This window comes from Sapajus apella, unplaced genomic scaffold (assembly GCF_009761245.1).
Source record: "Sapajus apella isolate SASKATOON/1434 unplaced genomic scaffold, GSC_monkey_1.0 scaffold11, whole genome shotgun sequence".
Taxonomy (NCBI): Eukaryota; Metazoa; Chordata; class Mammalia; order Primates; family Cebidae; genus Sapajus; species Sapajus apella.
This window is the reverse complement of record NW_022436951.1, coordinates 25265563-25283475: the sequence shown is the minus strand read 5'-3', so window position 1 is coordinate 25283475 and position 17913 is coordinate 25265563. Positions and strand designations below refer to the sequence as shown.

General features: G+C 44.0%; 1 protein-coding gene across 2 annotated transcripts in view; it reads right to left on the bottom strand.

Annotated features, from left to right (window-relative positions):
- Window positions 1-17913, bottom strand: part of MYO10 (myosin X) — a 273707-nt gene that overhangs the window by 16226 nt on the left and 239568 nt on the right. For both annotated transcript variants that reach the window (XM_032279066.1, XM_032279065.1), the window contains exons 27-31: window positions 12789-13032; window positions 9487-9582; window positions 5016-5109; window positions 2869-2924; window positions 336-478 (exon numbers count right to left, since the gene is read on the bottom strand). In XM_032279066.1, the coding sequence (XP_032134957.1) occupies window positions 336-478; window positions 2869-2924; window positions 5016-5109; window positions 9487-9582; window positions 12789-13032 (633 nt within the window). The remainder of the gene's footprint in view (window positions 1-335; window positions 479-2868; window positions 2925-5015; window positions 5110-9486; window positions 9583-12788; window positions 13033-17913) is intronic.

The window sequence follows — 17913 nt, the reverse complement described above, 5'->3', positions numbered from 1 at the left end:
TCTGCATAATGCTACCAGATGGGTGGGGTTTCTACCTATTTGGCAGAAAAAGACCATGATCACCCCAACCTGATGTGAATATAACAACTACATGAAACACACACACACACACACACACACACACACACACACACACACAAAATAACTAGCAACAAAAATCAAAACATGATCCTCTGGAAGCGCTTTTATAATACCACAAGTTAAAACTCATTTTAACAAATCTCCAACAGTCCAAAGGACTGGGAAAGGCAGCTCAAAATGGAAATGCTGCAGATGTCTATATGCAAATGAAAACGGGAGTGTGAAACAGACGAGCAAGCGGGGGAGGCAGTCACCTCTCACGATGAATTCCTGGCCCTCCACTCTGGTGTCGCCTTTGGACCGCTGCAGCAAGGTAATCCAATGGTGCATCTCCTCCGGTGTGTCGGCGTTGCAGTGCAGCACCCGGTTGGCCGTGATGATCACAAATGAGTTGGGCCTGACAGACAAGGTGAGAAGGAAACAAAGCCTCTTAGCTCTACCGTCAGCATCACCTCTGTGTGAGCCAGGACTCAATGCCTTCTTCCCGGCGTTGGGTCACGGGATATACACAGCTGGATTATTTGTGTTTTTATGAAGGCAAACCTTGCTCATTTCTGCAGAATTTCTTTTACGCATCATTAACCTTTAAACTTGGAGCAACACATTCATTCTGAAGGTCCTGGAAGGGAAAACATCTCTTGATGCAAAACTTTCCAGATGAAACTCAGTTCCGGGAAGGCTAAATAAGGTGACTGTGAGGGAAAATTTTTTTTTGATGCCTCTCCAAAGTCAATTTCTTCCTGCCATGGGTAATATTTCTGTGGGTTGGTAATGAAATGTCAGACACCAGCAATAAAACAGGATCAGTAAATAGCTGCAGGTGGAGCATCTTAAATACTTGATTATGCTTTGTACAAAAAGCCTCCTGGGTCCGTGTTTTCAAAGTCATCTGACCAAGGGTGCACTTCCCAGTCATGGATAACGTGATAATGGAAATTTACTTTCTCCCTCACCTCTTTTTGTCTGTAAATGCCCTGAACCTCTCTCATAGGCCCTTGCTAATATTAATACTAACTCCTCTATCTAACAGCTTAAGCTAGTGAATGTGAACTCTTTCTTGCAAGTCTTCAAGTGTTCACTGTAGTTAGGTGACACAAAATTCGAGAAAAAGAAAAATAATGGCTGGACGCTGTGGCTCACACCTGTAATCCCAGCACTTTGGGAGGCCAAGGTGGGCAGATCACCTGAGGTCAGGAGTTTGAGATCACCCTGACCAACATGGAGAATCCCCATCTCTACTTAAAATACAAAATTAGCCAGGCGTGGTGGTGTATCGCTGTAATCCTAGCTACTCAGGAGGCTGAGGCAGAAGAATTGCTTGCGCCCGAGAGGCAGAGGTTGTGGTGAGCCAAGATTGCGCCATAGCCTGGGCACTGTAGCCTGGGCACAAGAGTGAAACTCCGTCTCAAAAAAAACAAAAAGAAGAGGAACTGGACTGCAGGACACCGGGAAAGCTATGCCAACAGGCTTAACTTGAGGTCCCCCTTAAAAATTAAAAAAAAATTTTTTCTAAAGTTGGAAACAAAGAGTGGGCAGTTGAGGAAGAGAGAAAAGTTAATGAGGATGCAAAGTTCTAAGCATGGATCATCACATGTCCGGCCTGGAAGAGTGAAGGGCTTGGGAAAGCGAAGGTGTGGAGAAGGTAAAGGAGAAAGAGAAGAAAGAAGAAGAAGGAAGAAGAAAGAGGAAGGAGGAGGAGGAGGAGGAAGGAAGAAGGAGGACGAAGAAGAAGAAGGAAGGAGGAGGAAGAAGAAGAAAGAAGAAGAAGGAAGAAGAAGAAAGAAGAAAGAGAAAGAAAGAAAGAAATAAAGAAAGAAAGAAAGGAGGAGGAGGAGGAGGGGTAGGGGGAGGGGGAGGAAGAAAGAAGAAGGCGGCTTTGATTACTGATATGACACACACGAGTAAAAGATTGCTGAGCCAGGTGTAAGGAGGTGCAGGCTGACTACCGAAAACAAAGGACCCCTGGTTCAGAAGGGCCCTGTCAGTGGGAGGGTGACAGAGACCCCACCACTCTAATTCTGCCAAGCAGGCACTATATTTTGTTGTCAACTTTAACACACTCATATGCACTTTCCGGCTGTCTTACTGAGGACAGAAGTGAATTTGGATTCTTTCTCTGGTCCGTACTAGAGAAACTTTTCTTAAATTCTGCTGCCGGCCAGAAGTAGAACTTACAAGATAATACAGAAACACAGAGACCACACAGATAAAGTTCACTGGGCACAAGGACGCCTAAGACCGTCTCCAATGACGATTCGCCTTCAAAAATCAAAACCAAAAAGGGTGCCAAGAAAGAAGAAATATCAAGGAAAATAAATGCTTGTGGTTTATTAATACCCTACGTATACATTATCATCAAAATCCTTCTGAAGTTCATCGTTAAGCTCAGCAAGAACGGCTCCCTTCCCCTTTACTAGAATGTCATTTTCCTAAACAGGCATTTTCTTCCTGTATAAATCCCAAGTTTGTCCCTGTATCCAATATCCCTAATATTTTTAATATCCAGGAATATTAAAAATATTCCTCATGCTTTTTAAAAGTTGTCTAAATTAGGATCCCAAGGTTTTCCCCAAAACTTCAAAGATACCCAGAGAAGGAAACTTCCGGATGATGTAAAACTGGGTAGCATGAAGGAAGACTTTGGATTGCTGGGGTTGACAAGGTGGGAACACACAATCTTGTGTGATTTCACAGCCCCGTGAAGAGGGAAGTGACGGAGCAGCACAGACACCTGTGGACACACACAGGTGATGAGCTGTTTTTGTGAAGAGCCGCATCTGAGCTTACCTGTCAGGGCTGTCAGAGGCGCACACAGAATCAATGAGCCCCACATCCAAGGTGCCCTGGAAAGGAACAAAAAAAATAAAGAAAATGAGAGAACCACTAACGTATGGTGCACACTATAGTAACACCTCTAGCCTACAACTCCCAGTCAGAAAAGGTTCTTTTCTTTTTCACTTCAAAATAATAGTTATCTATGAGATAACTCCTCTGTTGTGTGAGCACAAATAGCCTCTACACAGGGCATATAGCTCATTTATTTAAAAAATTATAGTTAACCATTTCCTCTTGCCCTTTCAATAATTTCTTTTTTAAAAATTAATATTTTACTAAATTTGCTACAAGTATCTCTATTTTAGTTTAATTTGTTGGTTTTGAAGAGTCTCACTCTGTCACCCAGACTGAGTGCAGTGGAGTGATCTTGGCTCACTGCAATGTCTGCCTCCCAGGTTCAAGTGATTCTCGTGCCTTGGCCTCCCAAGTAGCTGGGACTACAGGTGCGGGCCACCACACCTAGCTAATTTTGTATTTTTAGTAGAGATGGGGTCTGACTATGTTGGCGAGGCTGGTCTCAAACTCCTGGCCTCAAGTGATCCACCCGCCGTGGCTTCCCAAAGTATTGGGATTTCAGGCCTGAGCCACGGCGCCTGCTCCTTCTTGTTCTTAAAATACGTTCGGTGAACAGTGTTTATGACCTTTTAAGAGTATAGATTTCCTGATTATATTTTGTCCTTTGATTAAATTTTACACTTCTTCTCCTAAGAAACTTTATTTCAAGTTTTTCTGATGAGGAAATAAAACTTTACTTCCAAAGTAGGGTTTTGTAGCTTTGTGTATACGTCTGAGATAGAGGAAAGACAAAGAATACAATTTAGATTTTGGCCAGGCGTGGTGGCTCACACCTGTAATCCCAGCACTTTGGGAGGCCAAGGCAGGTAGATTGACTGAGCTCAGGAGTTTAAGACCAGCCTGGGCAAGAGGGTGAAACTCTGTTTCTACTAAAACACAAAAAATTAGTCAAGCATGGCGGCATGAGCCTGTAGTCCCAGCTACTCGAGAGGCTGAGGCAGAATTGCTTGAATTCAGGAGCTGCAGATCACGTCACTGCACTCCAGCCTGGGTGACAGAGCAAGACTCCATCTCAAAAAAACAAGAATACAATTTAGACTTCACCAAGTCCTTTGAAGAGTAAGTGTAATGTGGCTTCTGTGCCTTCATTAAAAGTAGGATTATTTATTTTGTTCTTTTAAAGGTCTGAAATGGGAGAATTGGAATGTATTACTGTATAACCTATAATTTATTAGTTGTTTTTTTTTTAAGAGACAGGGTCAGGCTGCTGGAGTATAGTGGCGCAATCATAGATCACTGTAGCCTTAAATTCCCAGGCCCAAGCGATCCTCCTGGCTCAGCCTGCCAAGTAGCTGGGACTACAGGCACGTGACACCATGTCCGGCTAATTTTTAATTTTTTTTCTTTTTTTTTTTTGAGACGGAGTTTCACTCATGTTACCCAGGCTGGAGTGCAATGGCACGATCTCGGCTCACCACAACCTCCGCCTCCTGGGTTCAGGCAATTCTCCTGCCTCAGCCTCCTGAGTAGCTGGGATTACAGGCACGCGCCACCATGCCCAGCTAATTTTTTGTATTTTTAGTAGAGACGGGGTTTCACCATGTTGACCAGGATGGTCTCGATCTCTTGACCTCGTGATCCACCCACCTCTGCCTCCTAAAGTGCTGGGATTAGGCTTGAGCCACCGCGCCCGGCTAATTTTTTTTCTTATAGGCACTGTCTTGCTATGTTTCTCAGGCTGGTCTTGAACTCCTGGCCTCAAGTGATCCTCTCACCTCAGTTTCCCAAAGTGCTGGGATTATAGGCATGAGCCACAGTGCCCAACTTAATTTACTGTATTTATTATTGTATTACTATGATATTGTACTATTTATTGTATTTATTATTGTACCGATTTTAAACTCAAATGGTCCTGTTTTTCTCCTTAATTATTATATATTTACTTTTAGAAAAAGACTACTATCTGGAAATTCCCAATAATTCCCTTCTTTGCCATCCTGATGCCCTCCCTGTTCCTGCCCCTGGACACTTCACCCCATCCCACCCCTGGATACCCCACCCCACCCCAGGCAGTGCTTCCATACCACAGCATTCTGTGGGTTTGCCTGCTCGTCATGCATCTCCTGGATCTCCTGGTCTGTGGACGCGTGGACCTGACTCAGCACGCTGAACCACTGGCTGTGGGGAAGAGACAGCAACAGTCAAGGAGAGGCCAACCTCGTATTGGCAAAGCAATGGCATCCTACTCCACGTGCTCTGTGAAAATGACATCTCTGAGCACCTCTGCTTTTGATTACTTCTCGGGTAAATGAGGGTTTCAATACCAAAGAATAAAGTTAGAAGAAGCAGATGAAGTACCTGTGAATGCCTTTAAGTGCTAGGTTATGTTCTAACTTTAGGTCAATGGACGTCCGTTTCCTCCAGGTCCCATAGACCTTTATAGACATTTGATGATGATGAATGAGTTCCTTGAGAAATTAACAGCAAATAATAAAATCCTGAGTTCTACCAAATACCTATATCAAGGATCCTTATTTAAGATATTATTTATAAACTAGGGAACAGTCAGGTGATTTTTCTGTTTTAAAAAATAAATTTCAAGGTGAGAAGATCAATATAGACTGAGCAACCATAATCCAAAAAAATCTGAAATCTGAAATGCCTAAAAACTCAAAACTTTTTGAACACCACCATGATGCCCAAAGGAAATGCTCACTGGAACATCTTGAATTTTCAGATTGAGGATGCTTAACTGTTAAGTCTAATGCAAATATTCCAAACTCCAAAATCTGCAATCTTTCCGCCCCAAACATTTTGGATAAGGGATACTCAACCCGTAATGGGAGAGTGTCATCTTGGAATGGCCACGAGATGTCTAGTTTTTCTACGTATTCTCAGGATGGGGATTTCAACCACCTAACAGCATTTCTACTCAAGTCAATAAAACCACAGGAGAGCTGGAAATAAAAAATAACTGCTTAAAGCAGAAAACTATTTAGACGAGATAACTCTTCCATCTTCATTTCAAATGAGTACCTGACATCCAGCCTCAGCACAATCAGAAAATAAAAGGTGGCTGGGCATTGGGGCTCATGCCTGTGATTCCAGCACTTTGGGAGGCCAAGGTGGGAGGATGGCTTGAGCCCAGGAATTTGAGACCAGCCTGGGAAATTTACTAAGGCCCAGTCTCTACAAAAAAAAATTAAAAATTAGCTGGGTGTGGTGGTGCATGCTTATAATCCCAGCTACATGTGAGGCTGAAGCAGGAGGATCACTTAAGCCCAGAAGGCCAAGGCTGCAGTGAGCCACGGTCATCCCACTGCACTCCAGCCTGGGCGACAGACCAAGACTCTGTCTTACAAAAAAACAAATACAGGCCAGGCATGGTGTCTCACTCCTGTAATCCCAGCACTCTGGGAGGCTGAGGTGGGCAGATCACGAGGTTAGATCGAGACTATCCTGGCTAACATGGTGAAACCCCGTCTCTACTAAAAATACAAAAAAAAAAAAAAAAAATTAGCTGGGTGTGGTGGCACGTGCCTGTAGTCCCAGCTACTCAGAGAGGCTGAGGCAGGAGAACTGCCTGAACCGGGGAGGCAGAGGCTGCAGTGAACCGAGATCGTGCCACTGTACTCTAGCCTGGGCGACAGAGCGAGACTCTGTCTCAAAAACAAAACAAAACAAAAAAACAAATACAAAATGAAACAAAACATGTCAACTCAAGGAAAACCAAGCAGAACAAAGTCATGATATAACCAGAAGCATCAGGAAAATGACCATGAACAGCCATGCTTCCATCCAGCATTTACTGACCAACTCTCAACAAAATGTGAGAGCTACCAAAGATGAGAGACACACCAGGGCATCCTTCTCCTGCCGGGGGCTCATGAGACACAAAATATATAAATGCTCCTACTATTTAAGGCAGAGGGGAGAGTACTCGGTATGTAACGGGATAGTTAAGTGAAAAAATGACACCCGTATGTAAAGGTAGGCCGCGCAAATTATTTACAGCAAAGCACTTAATCTACCTCCCGTGCTTCCTAAAGGAGAAAAATGTGACTATAAGCTTGAGAATATTCAACACATACAACAGATATGCATATACATCTTGTAGACAACAAAGGCAATACTTGAATATAACTCTGCCCTATCCATTCTGGTTAACCAAACAGCAAGACGTCACTGCTTTGCTAAGCTCAAAAATATCCCAAATTAAACACTGAAAAAGACATACATTCAAGTTGTAGTAATTACATACACAAAGGCATACAATTTGTTGCACTTTCAATTCTGTCTAGATTATACTCTTAAACTTATAAATTTCTTCTCTTGAATCAAGTATAACTTGGAATCTGAAAAGGAATTAAAAAAAAAAAAAAAAAACAAAGTGTTCCACTGGTCAGGAGAAAAAGTCCTTGGCTAAAATATTCCAAAGGTTAAATTTAGCAGGTTCATCATGGCATAAAACAGACACGGCAGCTGCCAAACGCCGGGCCTGTAATTCAGCTGAAAAGCTGCAGGCATTCCCTGCGCCACAAACAACCACACGTGGTCTCTAGGAGTCGCAGACGGAATGATCGCTGTAATTCCAGGTCTACTTGTTTTTCCAGTTTTTTTAGAATTTATGGGTCTAAGCAGGGTTTTAGTTTGTTCCCATGGGAAGAATTATTTTCTGGTGTCTTTCCCTTTAATGATGCTACCATGGTGTTGTATCATCTTAGAAACATTCAAAGGGCAAGGGGTAGCAAGAGGTCCTGAGAACACTAGAAGGTCCTAACGATCTTGAGGCTGAGGACTGAAGAATTAGGCTGTTGGATGTTACCCTCATAAATGAAAAGGCGTTCTCTAGCATTGCTCGTAGCAGATGACAGACACCCCCAACACAACCCTGCAGACCACAAAGCTGCAGGAACAGACAGGACAGACGCTCCACTGTGTCAGATCCGCTAGGGGACCATGTGATGCATCACCCTGAAAAGCAAATGCTAAGTCTCCTTAATTTTGTGCTATGTCTCCTCAGCACTCCAACATGGAAACCTGAAGTCCAAGAAGTTAAAGACAACTTGCCCCAGCCAATGAAGGACTCCACCCTCCTCTAATGTCAGTCAAAAGTTAAAGCTCTTAGGAAGAAATGTTCTTAAGAAGTTTAATGTCTCCATTCAGCAGAATTGAGGCTGCACTGCATTGCAAATGATACTGTCCTTTCTCTGTACCCCAGTCTCCTCATCTGCAAAATATGGATGATGGCAATCATTAACATCTACCTTGCAGGATTCAAAATAATCAAGCTCTGGGCGCGATGCTCACACCTGTAATCCCAGCACTTTGGGAGGCCGAGGTAGGAGGTCCTGATCATGAGGTCAGGAGTTCAAGACCAGCCTGGCCAACATGGTGAAACCCCATCTCTACTAAAAATACAAAAATTAGTTGGGCATGGTGGTACATGCCTGTATACCCAGCTACTTAGGAGGCTGAGGCAGGAGAATTGCTTGAACTCAGGAGGTAGAGGTTGCAGCGAGCTGAGATCACGCCACTGCACTCCAGCCTGGGTGACAAAGTGAGACTCTGTCTCCAAAAAAAAAAAAAAAAAAAAAAATAAAAGCTGGCTAGGAGGTGGCTCACGCCTGTAATCCCAGCACTTTGAGAGGCCGAGGTGGGCAGATCACAAGGTCAAGAAATCAAGACCATTAGGGCCAACATGGTAAAACCCTGTCTCTACTAAAAATGCAAAAATTAGCTGGGCATGGTGGCGCACACCTTAGTCCCAGGTACTTGGGAGGCTGAGGCAGAACAATCACTTGAACCCAGGAGACGGAGGTTGCAGTGAGCTGAGACTGCGCCACTGCACTCCAGCCTGGTGACAGAGGGAGACTGCCTCAGAAAAAAAAAAAAAAAAAAAAAAAGAAAAATCAAAAGAGTGAATCAAAAGAGTTAATTATTTGTGAAACATTTAGAATACTGCCTGAAATATGTAGGTAATAATGAAACATTTAGAATATTAACCTCAAATAGAATGGGGATTACTTTTGCACCAACCTAATAGTAAGTTCTGTGTAAGTGAGTATCTCTTCCACTGAATTCTTCAATATTAGCGTCTTTAAAACCCTCCCAATGCCATAGCACTATCACTTAGTTAGACACCCATCAGTTACTGCTCCCTGCCCTTTTGGTCCTCATGCAAACACAAATGATTCACTTTCAAAGCTCAGAAGCTTCCACAGGGCCGGCCTTCAGCTTCACGCAGCTGTGTAATTTACACATGCTACCAGTGACAGTGACAGCCTGAATCAGATGACAATGGGTCCGTCTAGTGGCATTGGAGCCTAGAAATCCTGAACCCTGTGCTGTAAGTGAACACATCTGCCCAGGGAAAGATTCCTCAAGGGACAAGTACATGAATCTCTTATGACTCTTGGTTCCTCAACCATCCTAATAGAAAATTAATTAAAATTTTTCAAGGCCAGTATGGTAAACAGAGCTCTTTGTGATGCTCACACCTGTGCACGAGGGTATCAGGAGGTGGGTAACACCAAGTCGACAGCGCAGACTCACCTGGCGTCTTCTGGGGACTCTGCAATCAGGTGGAAAGTCCTATCGGCCATAATGATGTCGATCCCATTCTCCTTGGTGGTGTTATCTATGATCTCTCTGCAAAGGAGCAAAAGCAGCACATCAGGAATACCAAATTCTGAATAACCGAGGGAAGCAATTTCATGAAACCAATGACTAGCATTGGAACTGTCTGCTACTGAAGAAACGGTACATAGTTGGCCCTCCGTATCTGCGAGTTCAGCATCTGTGGATACAACTAGCAGCAGATCAAAAATAAAACTCCAATAAAAAAATAATACTATGAATTTAAAAACAATACAGGGTAACCACTATTTACAATGCATTTGCATCATATTGGGTATTAGAAGTCATCTAGAGAAGATCTGAAGTATATGGGAGAATATGCATAGGTTACATGATATCATTTTATAGCAGGGACTCAGGCATCTGAGGATTTTGGTGGCTGCAGTGGGGTGGCAGTTCTGGAGCTCATCATCAAAAGACTTGGAGGGACCTAAAGTTTTTTTCCTTTTAGCAATGATGAACATTCCCTCTCGGGGGAGCCAGGCTCCTCTCTGCTGCCCAGGGAAGAGGCTGCGGCCAGGGATAGCAGACTTCTCTAGGAAGGGGCTCTCTCCCCCTCACACTGGCCCACCCAATGCCCACCCCTGCGCTCAGGCCCCAGACAGGCCCGGGGCAGCAGCCCCCACTCCTGCCTGCAACTTCCTCTGGCTCCTTTCTCAAATCTACAAAAGCCAGCCTGGCCCGGTGTCAGCCCTTTCCCTAATTCATCACAGCCCCCAGCTTAAGGCCATGGCTGTTGCGTCTGACTTCTGCCTGAAATGTGCACATTATTTCCATGAGGGGTGCTGGGGGCGGTGAGGTTCAGGATGCAGGTGTGTCTCGTTCTCAATACCATCTTGATCTCACCTGCAACCCTCCCTAAACAGCATTAGAGGAATAAAATTGGTGAACCAGGTTAACAAAATCACGGTAAAACAGCAGCAGATGTTAGGATCAGACCAGAGATAGAACAGGTAATACGTTTGATGAAGAAGGGTTTGGGGCATAAAGCCAGCTTTCTCTGATAACTAAAGAAATAAAAATGTTCACAAAACATGTATTTTACAACAAGGGTCAAAACTGTGAAACATTCTGATTGGTTAGAAAAAAAAAAAGTATTATCTGACCTCATAGCTAGAATCACTCAGATAAAATATTTTTTAAAAAAACCAAGATGAGGGCCGGGCAAGGTAGCTCACACCTGTAATCCCAGCACTTTGGGAGGCCAAGGCAGGCGGATCACTTGAGGTCAGGAGTTCGAGACCAGCCTGGCCAACATGGTGAAACTCCAGCTCTACTAAAAATACAAAATTAGCCAAACGTGGTGACTCAGCCCTGAAATCCCAGCTACTCGGGAGGCTGAGGTGGGAGTATCGCTTGAACCCAGGAGGCAGAGGTTGCAGTGAGCCGAGATTGTGTCACTGCACTCCAGCCTGGGCAAGAGAGAGAGACTCAGTCTCAAATAAATAAATAAATAAATAAATAAGGCCATTGCAGAAATCTAAACAATTACTAGAGTTTGGATAATATTAGGAGCTAATATTATTTTTTGGTACTGTGATTATATATTAGAATCTTCAAATGCATACTAAATATTTACAGAAGAAATTACATGACAGGGACTTGCTGTAAAAGAAGGTAGTTTGTTGGGAAGTGGACTGGTAGAACCATGGATGAAACACTCTTGGCCACGGTGGACAGCCACTGAAAGCTCTGGAATGAGCCCATGTTTTGTTACATTCTTCTACCCACTCTTGCATGATTGAAGTTTTCCATAATAATAATTCACTGTTCCTGTTCTATAGGAGGTGACAGAAATGGCTGAGTAAGAGCTAACATTTCCATAACTCAGTGTAATTTTGATGAAGCACCTGAGAATAGAGCTTTTATGAAGCAGCATACAAAGCAAGTTGCAGAAGAAGCATCCATCAGTGTACTCTGCTGAAACTCAACACCATGCCTACCTCTCTCACAGCCTCCTGGTGCTTGTGGCCCCTTCTACGGGATAATTAAAGAGAAACATCATGGCCGTAATCCCAGCACTTCCGGAGACCAAGGTAGGTGGATGGCTTTGAGTCTATGAGTTTGAGACCAGCCTGGGCAACATGGTGAAACCCTGTCTCTATTAATAATATAAAAAATTAGCCTGGCGTGATGGTGGGCGCCTGTAGTCCCAACTACTAGGGAGGCTGAGACGGGAGGATCACCTGAGCCCAGGAAGTTGAGGCTGCAGTGAGCCAAGATCATGCCACTGCACTCCAGCCTTGGAAATGGGAATGAGATCCTCTGTCAATCAATCAGTCAATCGCCTGACAGACAGATGAGGAACATCATGGTATGTGAGGCTGAGGGAAGACGGTGGAGGCAACAGAGCCGTGCCTTGCTGTGAGCATTTGCTGTGGCAGGATTCGGACCCAGAATTTTCACCAGCCCACCCCTGCACCTCACGAACTCCAAAGGGACAGCCTGGAAATGTCCAGTATTCTGCCATCTGCAGACACCTGAGCTTTGCCCTTAAAATCAAATACATAAAAGACTGTTCTCTCCTCATTTAACTTTCCACTTTACAATGAATACTTTTCTGAAGTTACTGGTGCTGGCTGATTACTTAAGGCTCCTGACTTCAGGCATTAATTTGATTCCTCAAAGCTTCTTCTACTAAACATTTGAGGTCCCTCAGTTTTGAGTGGAGTATGGCTACAGGTTACCCCCAAACAAGTTTTCAGGCTTAGTATCTAGTTACCCGAGAAAACCAGCTGCCTGTAACTCCCAACAATTTTCAGGAAACATTACTTAGTCTTTAACAAAAATAATAGGCCCTCAATAGTCCAAAGCTTTGGTTCTGTAAGCGGGTGGCAGAAAAAGGGGTGTGTTGGATTCCAAGGACAGCTCTGTTCCTCTCATTGCTGGGAATGGGGATGGCTAGCATAGCCCACACTGGTATAATTGCAAGCCATTCATTTCAGAAAACTCCTCCAGTCTGTCTGCTTTCGATTTAGCTAATTTATCCGTTGGCTACAGCGGGAGTAAGGAATGGAAAGTACATTAAGCCATAAAAAGACTCAGCCACTTGTTCCAGATTCACACCATTCTTCCTGCACACACTGAACTGAATCATCAGGACACCTACTACAGGCTCCTGCCGCTGTAAGGAACCTGCACAGCGTGGCTCTGTGACATCACACCAGCATAAACCATCAAGCAACTCGCCGGGGCCACGGCCTGGCTTAGCAACCTACTTTGCCGTTCGCACTTGGACAGTGCCCTTGAGCTTCTCCTCGCTGTCGTTTTCAAAATACATCAGCTTGGACTGGCGGAGGACAAACCAGCGCTTCTTCCAGTTTCTCCTGGATAGCGTGGAGGAGCCCCCACCTTTTTTGTGGAGCCAGCCTTGCTTCAGGGCCTCCTGCTTGGAGCGGAACCACAAGAAGGTTTCGTCCTTGAGGACACACCAGCGGCGTTTCCAAGAGTTCATCAGGCCACCTGTTCCCCCCAAGATTGGGTAGAGAGGGATGTAAGAGAAGTCAGTCAAACTGGATGACAACAACATGCACAGCAGATGTTAAGGTCCAGCCAAGCTTAGACTCTGTCCCGGCTACAGCACCGCAGAGAACCCTCAGCAAGGAACGCCACTGCTAGCTCATGTCTGGGGGCACCACACAGATGTCACATCAGCCGGGCTGGATCACACAAGAATCCTTATATCCAAAGAGTTCCTGCTCACGTAGCTGAGAGAGCTTTGTAAGGAGCCAAAAGGAAAGCAAGAAATGGGCTGGGCATGGTGGCTCACTCCTGTAATCCCAGCACTTTGGGAGGCCTGGGTGGGCAGATCACCTGACATCAGGAGTTCAAGACCAGCCTGTTCAACATGGCAAAACCCTGTCTCTACTAAAAATACAAAAATTAGCTGGGCATGGTGGCATATGCCTATAATCCCAGCTACCCAGGAGGCTGAAGCAGGAGAATCACTGGAACTCAGGGGGGCAGAGGCTGCAGTCAGCCACGATTGCACCACTGCATTCCAGCCTGGGCAACAGAGCAAGACTGAATCAAAAAAAAAAAAAAAAAAAAAAAAAAAAGAAAAGAAAAGGAAGTAATTAAATGAAACTCCAACCCAGGAATGAGTCAAAAGCCAAGGGTGAGAACATGTCCCTAGGTATGGATCAGGCTTATCTCTAAATGCCCAAGAGAGGGAAATTTATTTTAAAATGGTGTTAGAGCCGGGCGCGGTGGCTCACGCCTGTAATCCCAGCACTTTGGGAGGCCGAGGCGGGTGGATCACGAGGTCAAGAGATCAAGACCATCCTGGTCAACACGGTGAAACCCCGTCTCTACTAAAGCTACAAAAAATTAGCTGGGCATGGTGGCGCGTGCGTGTAATCCCAGCTACTCAGGAGGCTGAGGCAGGAGAATTGCCTGAACCCAGGAGGCGGAGGTTGCGGTGAGCCGAGATCGCGCCATTGCACTCCAGCCTGGGTAACAAGAGCGAAACTCCGTCTCAAAAAAAAAATAATAATAAAAATAAAATAAAATAAAATGGTGTTAGAGTTTACCAGTTTCTTCACCTGTTTTTGGGTCAGGAGTGGTGGCTTATGCCTATAATCCCAGCACTTTGGGAGGCCGAGGCAGGCGGATCACCTGAGGTCAGGAGTTTGAGACCAGCCTGGCAAACATGGTGAAATCCGACTCTACTAAAAACAAAAATTAGCCGAGTGTGGTGGTGCGTGCCTGTAATCCCAGCTACTTGGGAGGCTGAGGCAGGACAATCACTTGAACCCAGGAGATGGAGGTTGCATTGAGCCGAGATTGTGCCACTGGACTCCAGCTTGGGTGACAAAGTGAGACTCTGTCTCAAAAAACAAGCAAACAAACATAATTTACCAATTTCCTTCCATAGCTGGTCAATGTGGGAGCAAAAATTATCAGTGATTCTAGAGTTTACTGATAAAGTCTAACTTATATAGGTAAAGACAGCAGGGCTTTTTGGAGAAAAAGACCTTTTTAAAGAAAAGCATCATCTGGGCTAGGCGTGGTGGCTCACGCCCGTAATTCCAGCACTTTGCAAGGCTGAGACAGGCAGAGAGATTGAGGCACGCAGAGAGATCAAGGCAAGGTCAAATGATCGAGACCATCCTGGCCAATATGGTGAAACCCCGTCTGTACTAAAAATATAAAAATTAGCTGGGCATGGTGGTGCACACTGATACTTCTAGCTACTCAGGAGGCTGAGGCAGGAAAATTGCTTGAACCTGGGAGGCAGAGGTTGCAGTCAGCTGAGAACACACCACTGCACTCCAGCCTGGCGACAGAGCAAGACTTCATCTCAAAAAAAAAAAAAAAAAAAGCATCATCTGAAAATGGTTTACAGGTATAAGATTGAGGCTATGAAAAAAAGCAAGAGGACAAACTCTACTAAGATTTGAACTTAAATATATAGAAGTTACAGATGTTATATTTCATAGGACAAAAAAAAAATCTTTCTCTACTCTTCCAGGAGGGTGGTAATTTTGTATTCCAGATTCCCTATCCTGCTCAAGAGCAGCATCTTACACAAATCTGTTATTATAAGACCGTCCATACAACATTATTTTCTTTTGACCAACCAGTAATAAAAATAAGGGTCATTTAAAAATAGGATATTTAAAGCAAGCATAAACAAAGTGTTTTCCTTTTATGCGTTCAGTGTGTGAAAACCAGACAGTGCACATGCTTCCCTGAACTTTCTAGAATGCTCTGCCTCCTTCTGTCTAAGGCATTCCCTGCTCATCTAGCTGAGACATCTTTGGTAATTGTGCCAAGCTCCAGAGCTGGGCCCTAATATTCAGCAAACCTGCCAAGGGCTGCCAGAATGAAACATTGTTAGTTTTTTGATTTGTGACTTTAATCTGCATTTATCAAAATTAGCCTGGAGGGAAGCTGTGCAAAGTTATTCTATTATCTTATTGTCTTGAAATGATAAAGCTTATTCACAGTTGTTTCAAAGATTAGAACAGTAAGCACAACAGCTCCCTCCATTAGTTTATTTAATCTGTTGTTTCTCTGTTATCAACGGCACTCACTCTTGGCCCTCCCTCTGCAATTCCAGGCCCTCTCTTATAATTCATCATTTAGACAATCTACTTAATGCTATAATTTCCTAACTGCCAACACCTTTAGTAGGTTATTGGGTTGCAAAAACTCATTTATGCCCATAAAACGTAAACTGGTGATTAGATTTTCTTTTTCATTTCTTGGTTTCTCTGAAAATGTTTGGCTCTGTTTTAATTAAAATTTTATTAAATGTTAAATGATGCTGCGTTTACATAATAGCTTTATTAAGAGATGCCAAAAACTCACCTGCCTAACTTCTTTGACTCTGATTTTAATATTTGAATGTGTCTTTACGTTTTTCCTACTCTTACTGGTTTTAATCCAATAACTACGTAATAAATCAATGCCACACATTTAAAATAAGAAGAATATTGAAGAGAATTTTCAAATTAACTTAGGGAACTCAAAATTGAGGAATGGAAATTATACATTAATAAAAACAGTTAAGATGATTTCTAGCTGAGAAAATCTTAAGATGCTATGATTAAATACTTATTGGATCATGAGGTTCTGATTTGTGATGCCATTTTTTTCCTTTGTCAGGCGTTCCAATACTGGCTACCTCAATGTTTTTCATTCCAACACTCCTACTGAAGTCCACATCAAGCAGTGATTTCAGACAACAGAAAAGTCTCCCCTAAACCAAATGTTGTGGGGGTTTCAGGAGCACTTTCGGGCTCCAAAGCTGAGGATGGCAGAACTCTGAAAGGCAAATGACTGACAGTCATCACCAGACCCATGTTTTCCAAGAGGTGCAGGTATGGCAAAAAGGGAATCCAGCAAACAAAGACAAAGTGAAGAAAACAGAAAAAAATATTAAGGACAACAAAAGAAAAGGTATGGAAAAAAAGGTAAAGAAGTGAACAGAAAGACAAGCACAGGAAAAAAGAAGGAACACGAAATAAAAATGTTTTCGTGGTGAAGACGAAGAAAGAAAACGTGACTGAAGAAAGATGGCAGGAAAAAGGAAGGTGGAGAAAAGGGAAGGAGAAGACGAGGTCAAAAACCAAAGACGGCAGAAAGCAGGAAGAGGAGACCTGGGGAGAAGGTTCTCGTATCCCCGCCCATCTTACGTTCTCAAACTCTCTCCCTGCTCCAGTCTAGGTCCATGCAAAAAACAGGACGGCCCCTTCTTTTTAACCATCCATGTAAAACTCCTGCCAAAAATTGGTGATGATTATGGTTTCCTATTATCCCTGTCACTGAGTTACGACTCAGAGTCAAGAACGGGAATAAAGCATAAATACAAGGTCCCAATTAAATAATGTTCTGGCTAGGCATGGTGGCTCATGCCTGCAATCCCTGAACTTTGGGAGGCCAAGGTGGGAGGACTGCTTGAGGCCAAGGGTTGGAGACCAACCTGGGCAACATAGTGAGATTCCATCTCTATAAAAAATTAGCCTGGGCTAGGCATGGTGGCTCACGCCTGTAATCCCAGCACTTTGGGAGGCTGAGGCAGGCGGATCACCTGAGGTCTGGAGTTCAAGACCAGCCTGACCAACATGCAGAAACCCCATCTCTACTGAAAATATAAAAATTAGCCATGTGTGGTGGTGCATGCCTGTAGTCCCAGCTACTCAGGAGGCTGAGGCAGGAGAATCTCTTAAAACTCAGGAGGCGGAGCTTGTGGTGAGCTGAGATTGCGCCATTGCACTCCAGCCTGGGCAACAAGAGTGAAACTTTGTCTCAAAAAAAAAAAATTAGCCTGGCATGGTGGTGTGCATCTGTAGTCCTAGCTTCTATGAAGGTTGAGGCGGGAAGATGGCTTGAGCCTGACTTTGAGTCTGCGGTAAGCCATGCCCACACCACTGCCCTCTAGCCTGGGTAACAGAGCAAGATCCTGTCTTAAATAGATACCTAAATACATAGATAAATACACAGAAAATAATTTTCCAAAAGGAGTGTGCCTCAAGGCCCCTAACTGTTAAGGTTCAGCAAAGCATATTCAACGGTTAATAACAATTAAAGCATACAATGAAAATGCTCATCATGAAGTGGGTATGGTGAGCATTGAAGACTGTGGCCCTCAGTGAGATCCTCGCTCCCGCCCTCTGGATAGCACATCCCTCTAGCCTCTCTAGTATCCCTGGTAGGAGAGAAAATGCAGTTTATCATTAGAATGGGTCTCGACCAATTCCAGCAGCAGCAGCAACACACACATTGGTTTATATGTCTGCATATTTGAGAGAGCATGATCAGACAGAGACAGAGAGGGAGACGGTGAAAGAGAAAGTGGGAGAGAGAGGGAATGAAAATAGAAAGAATGACGAAGGT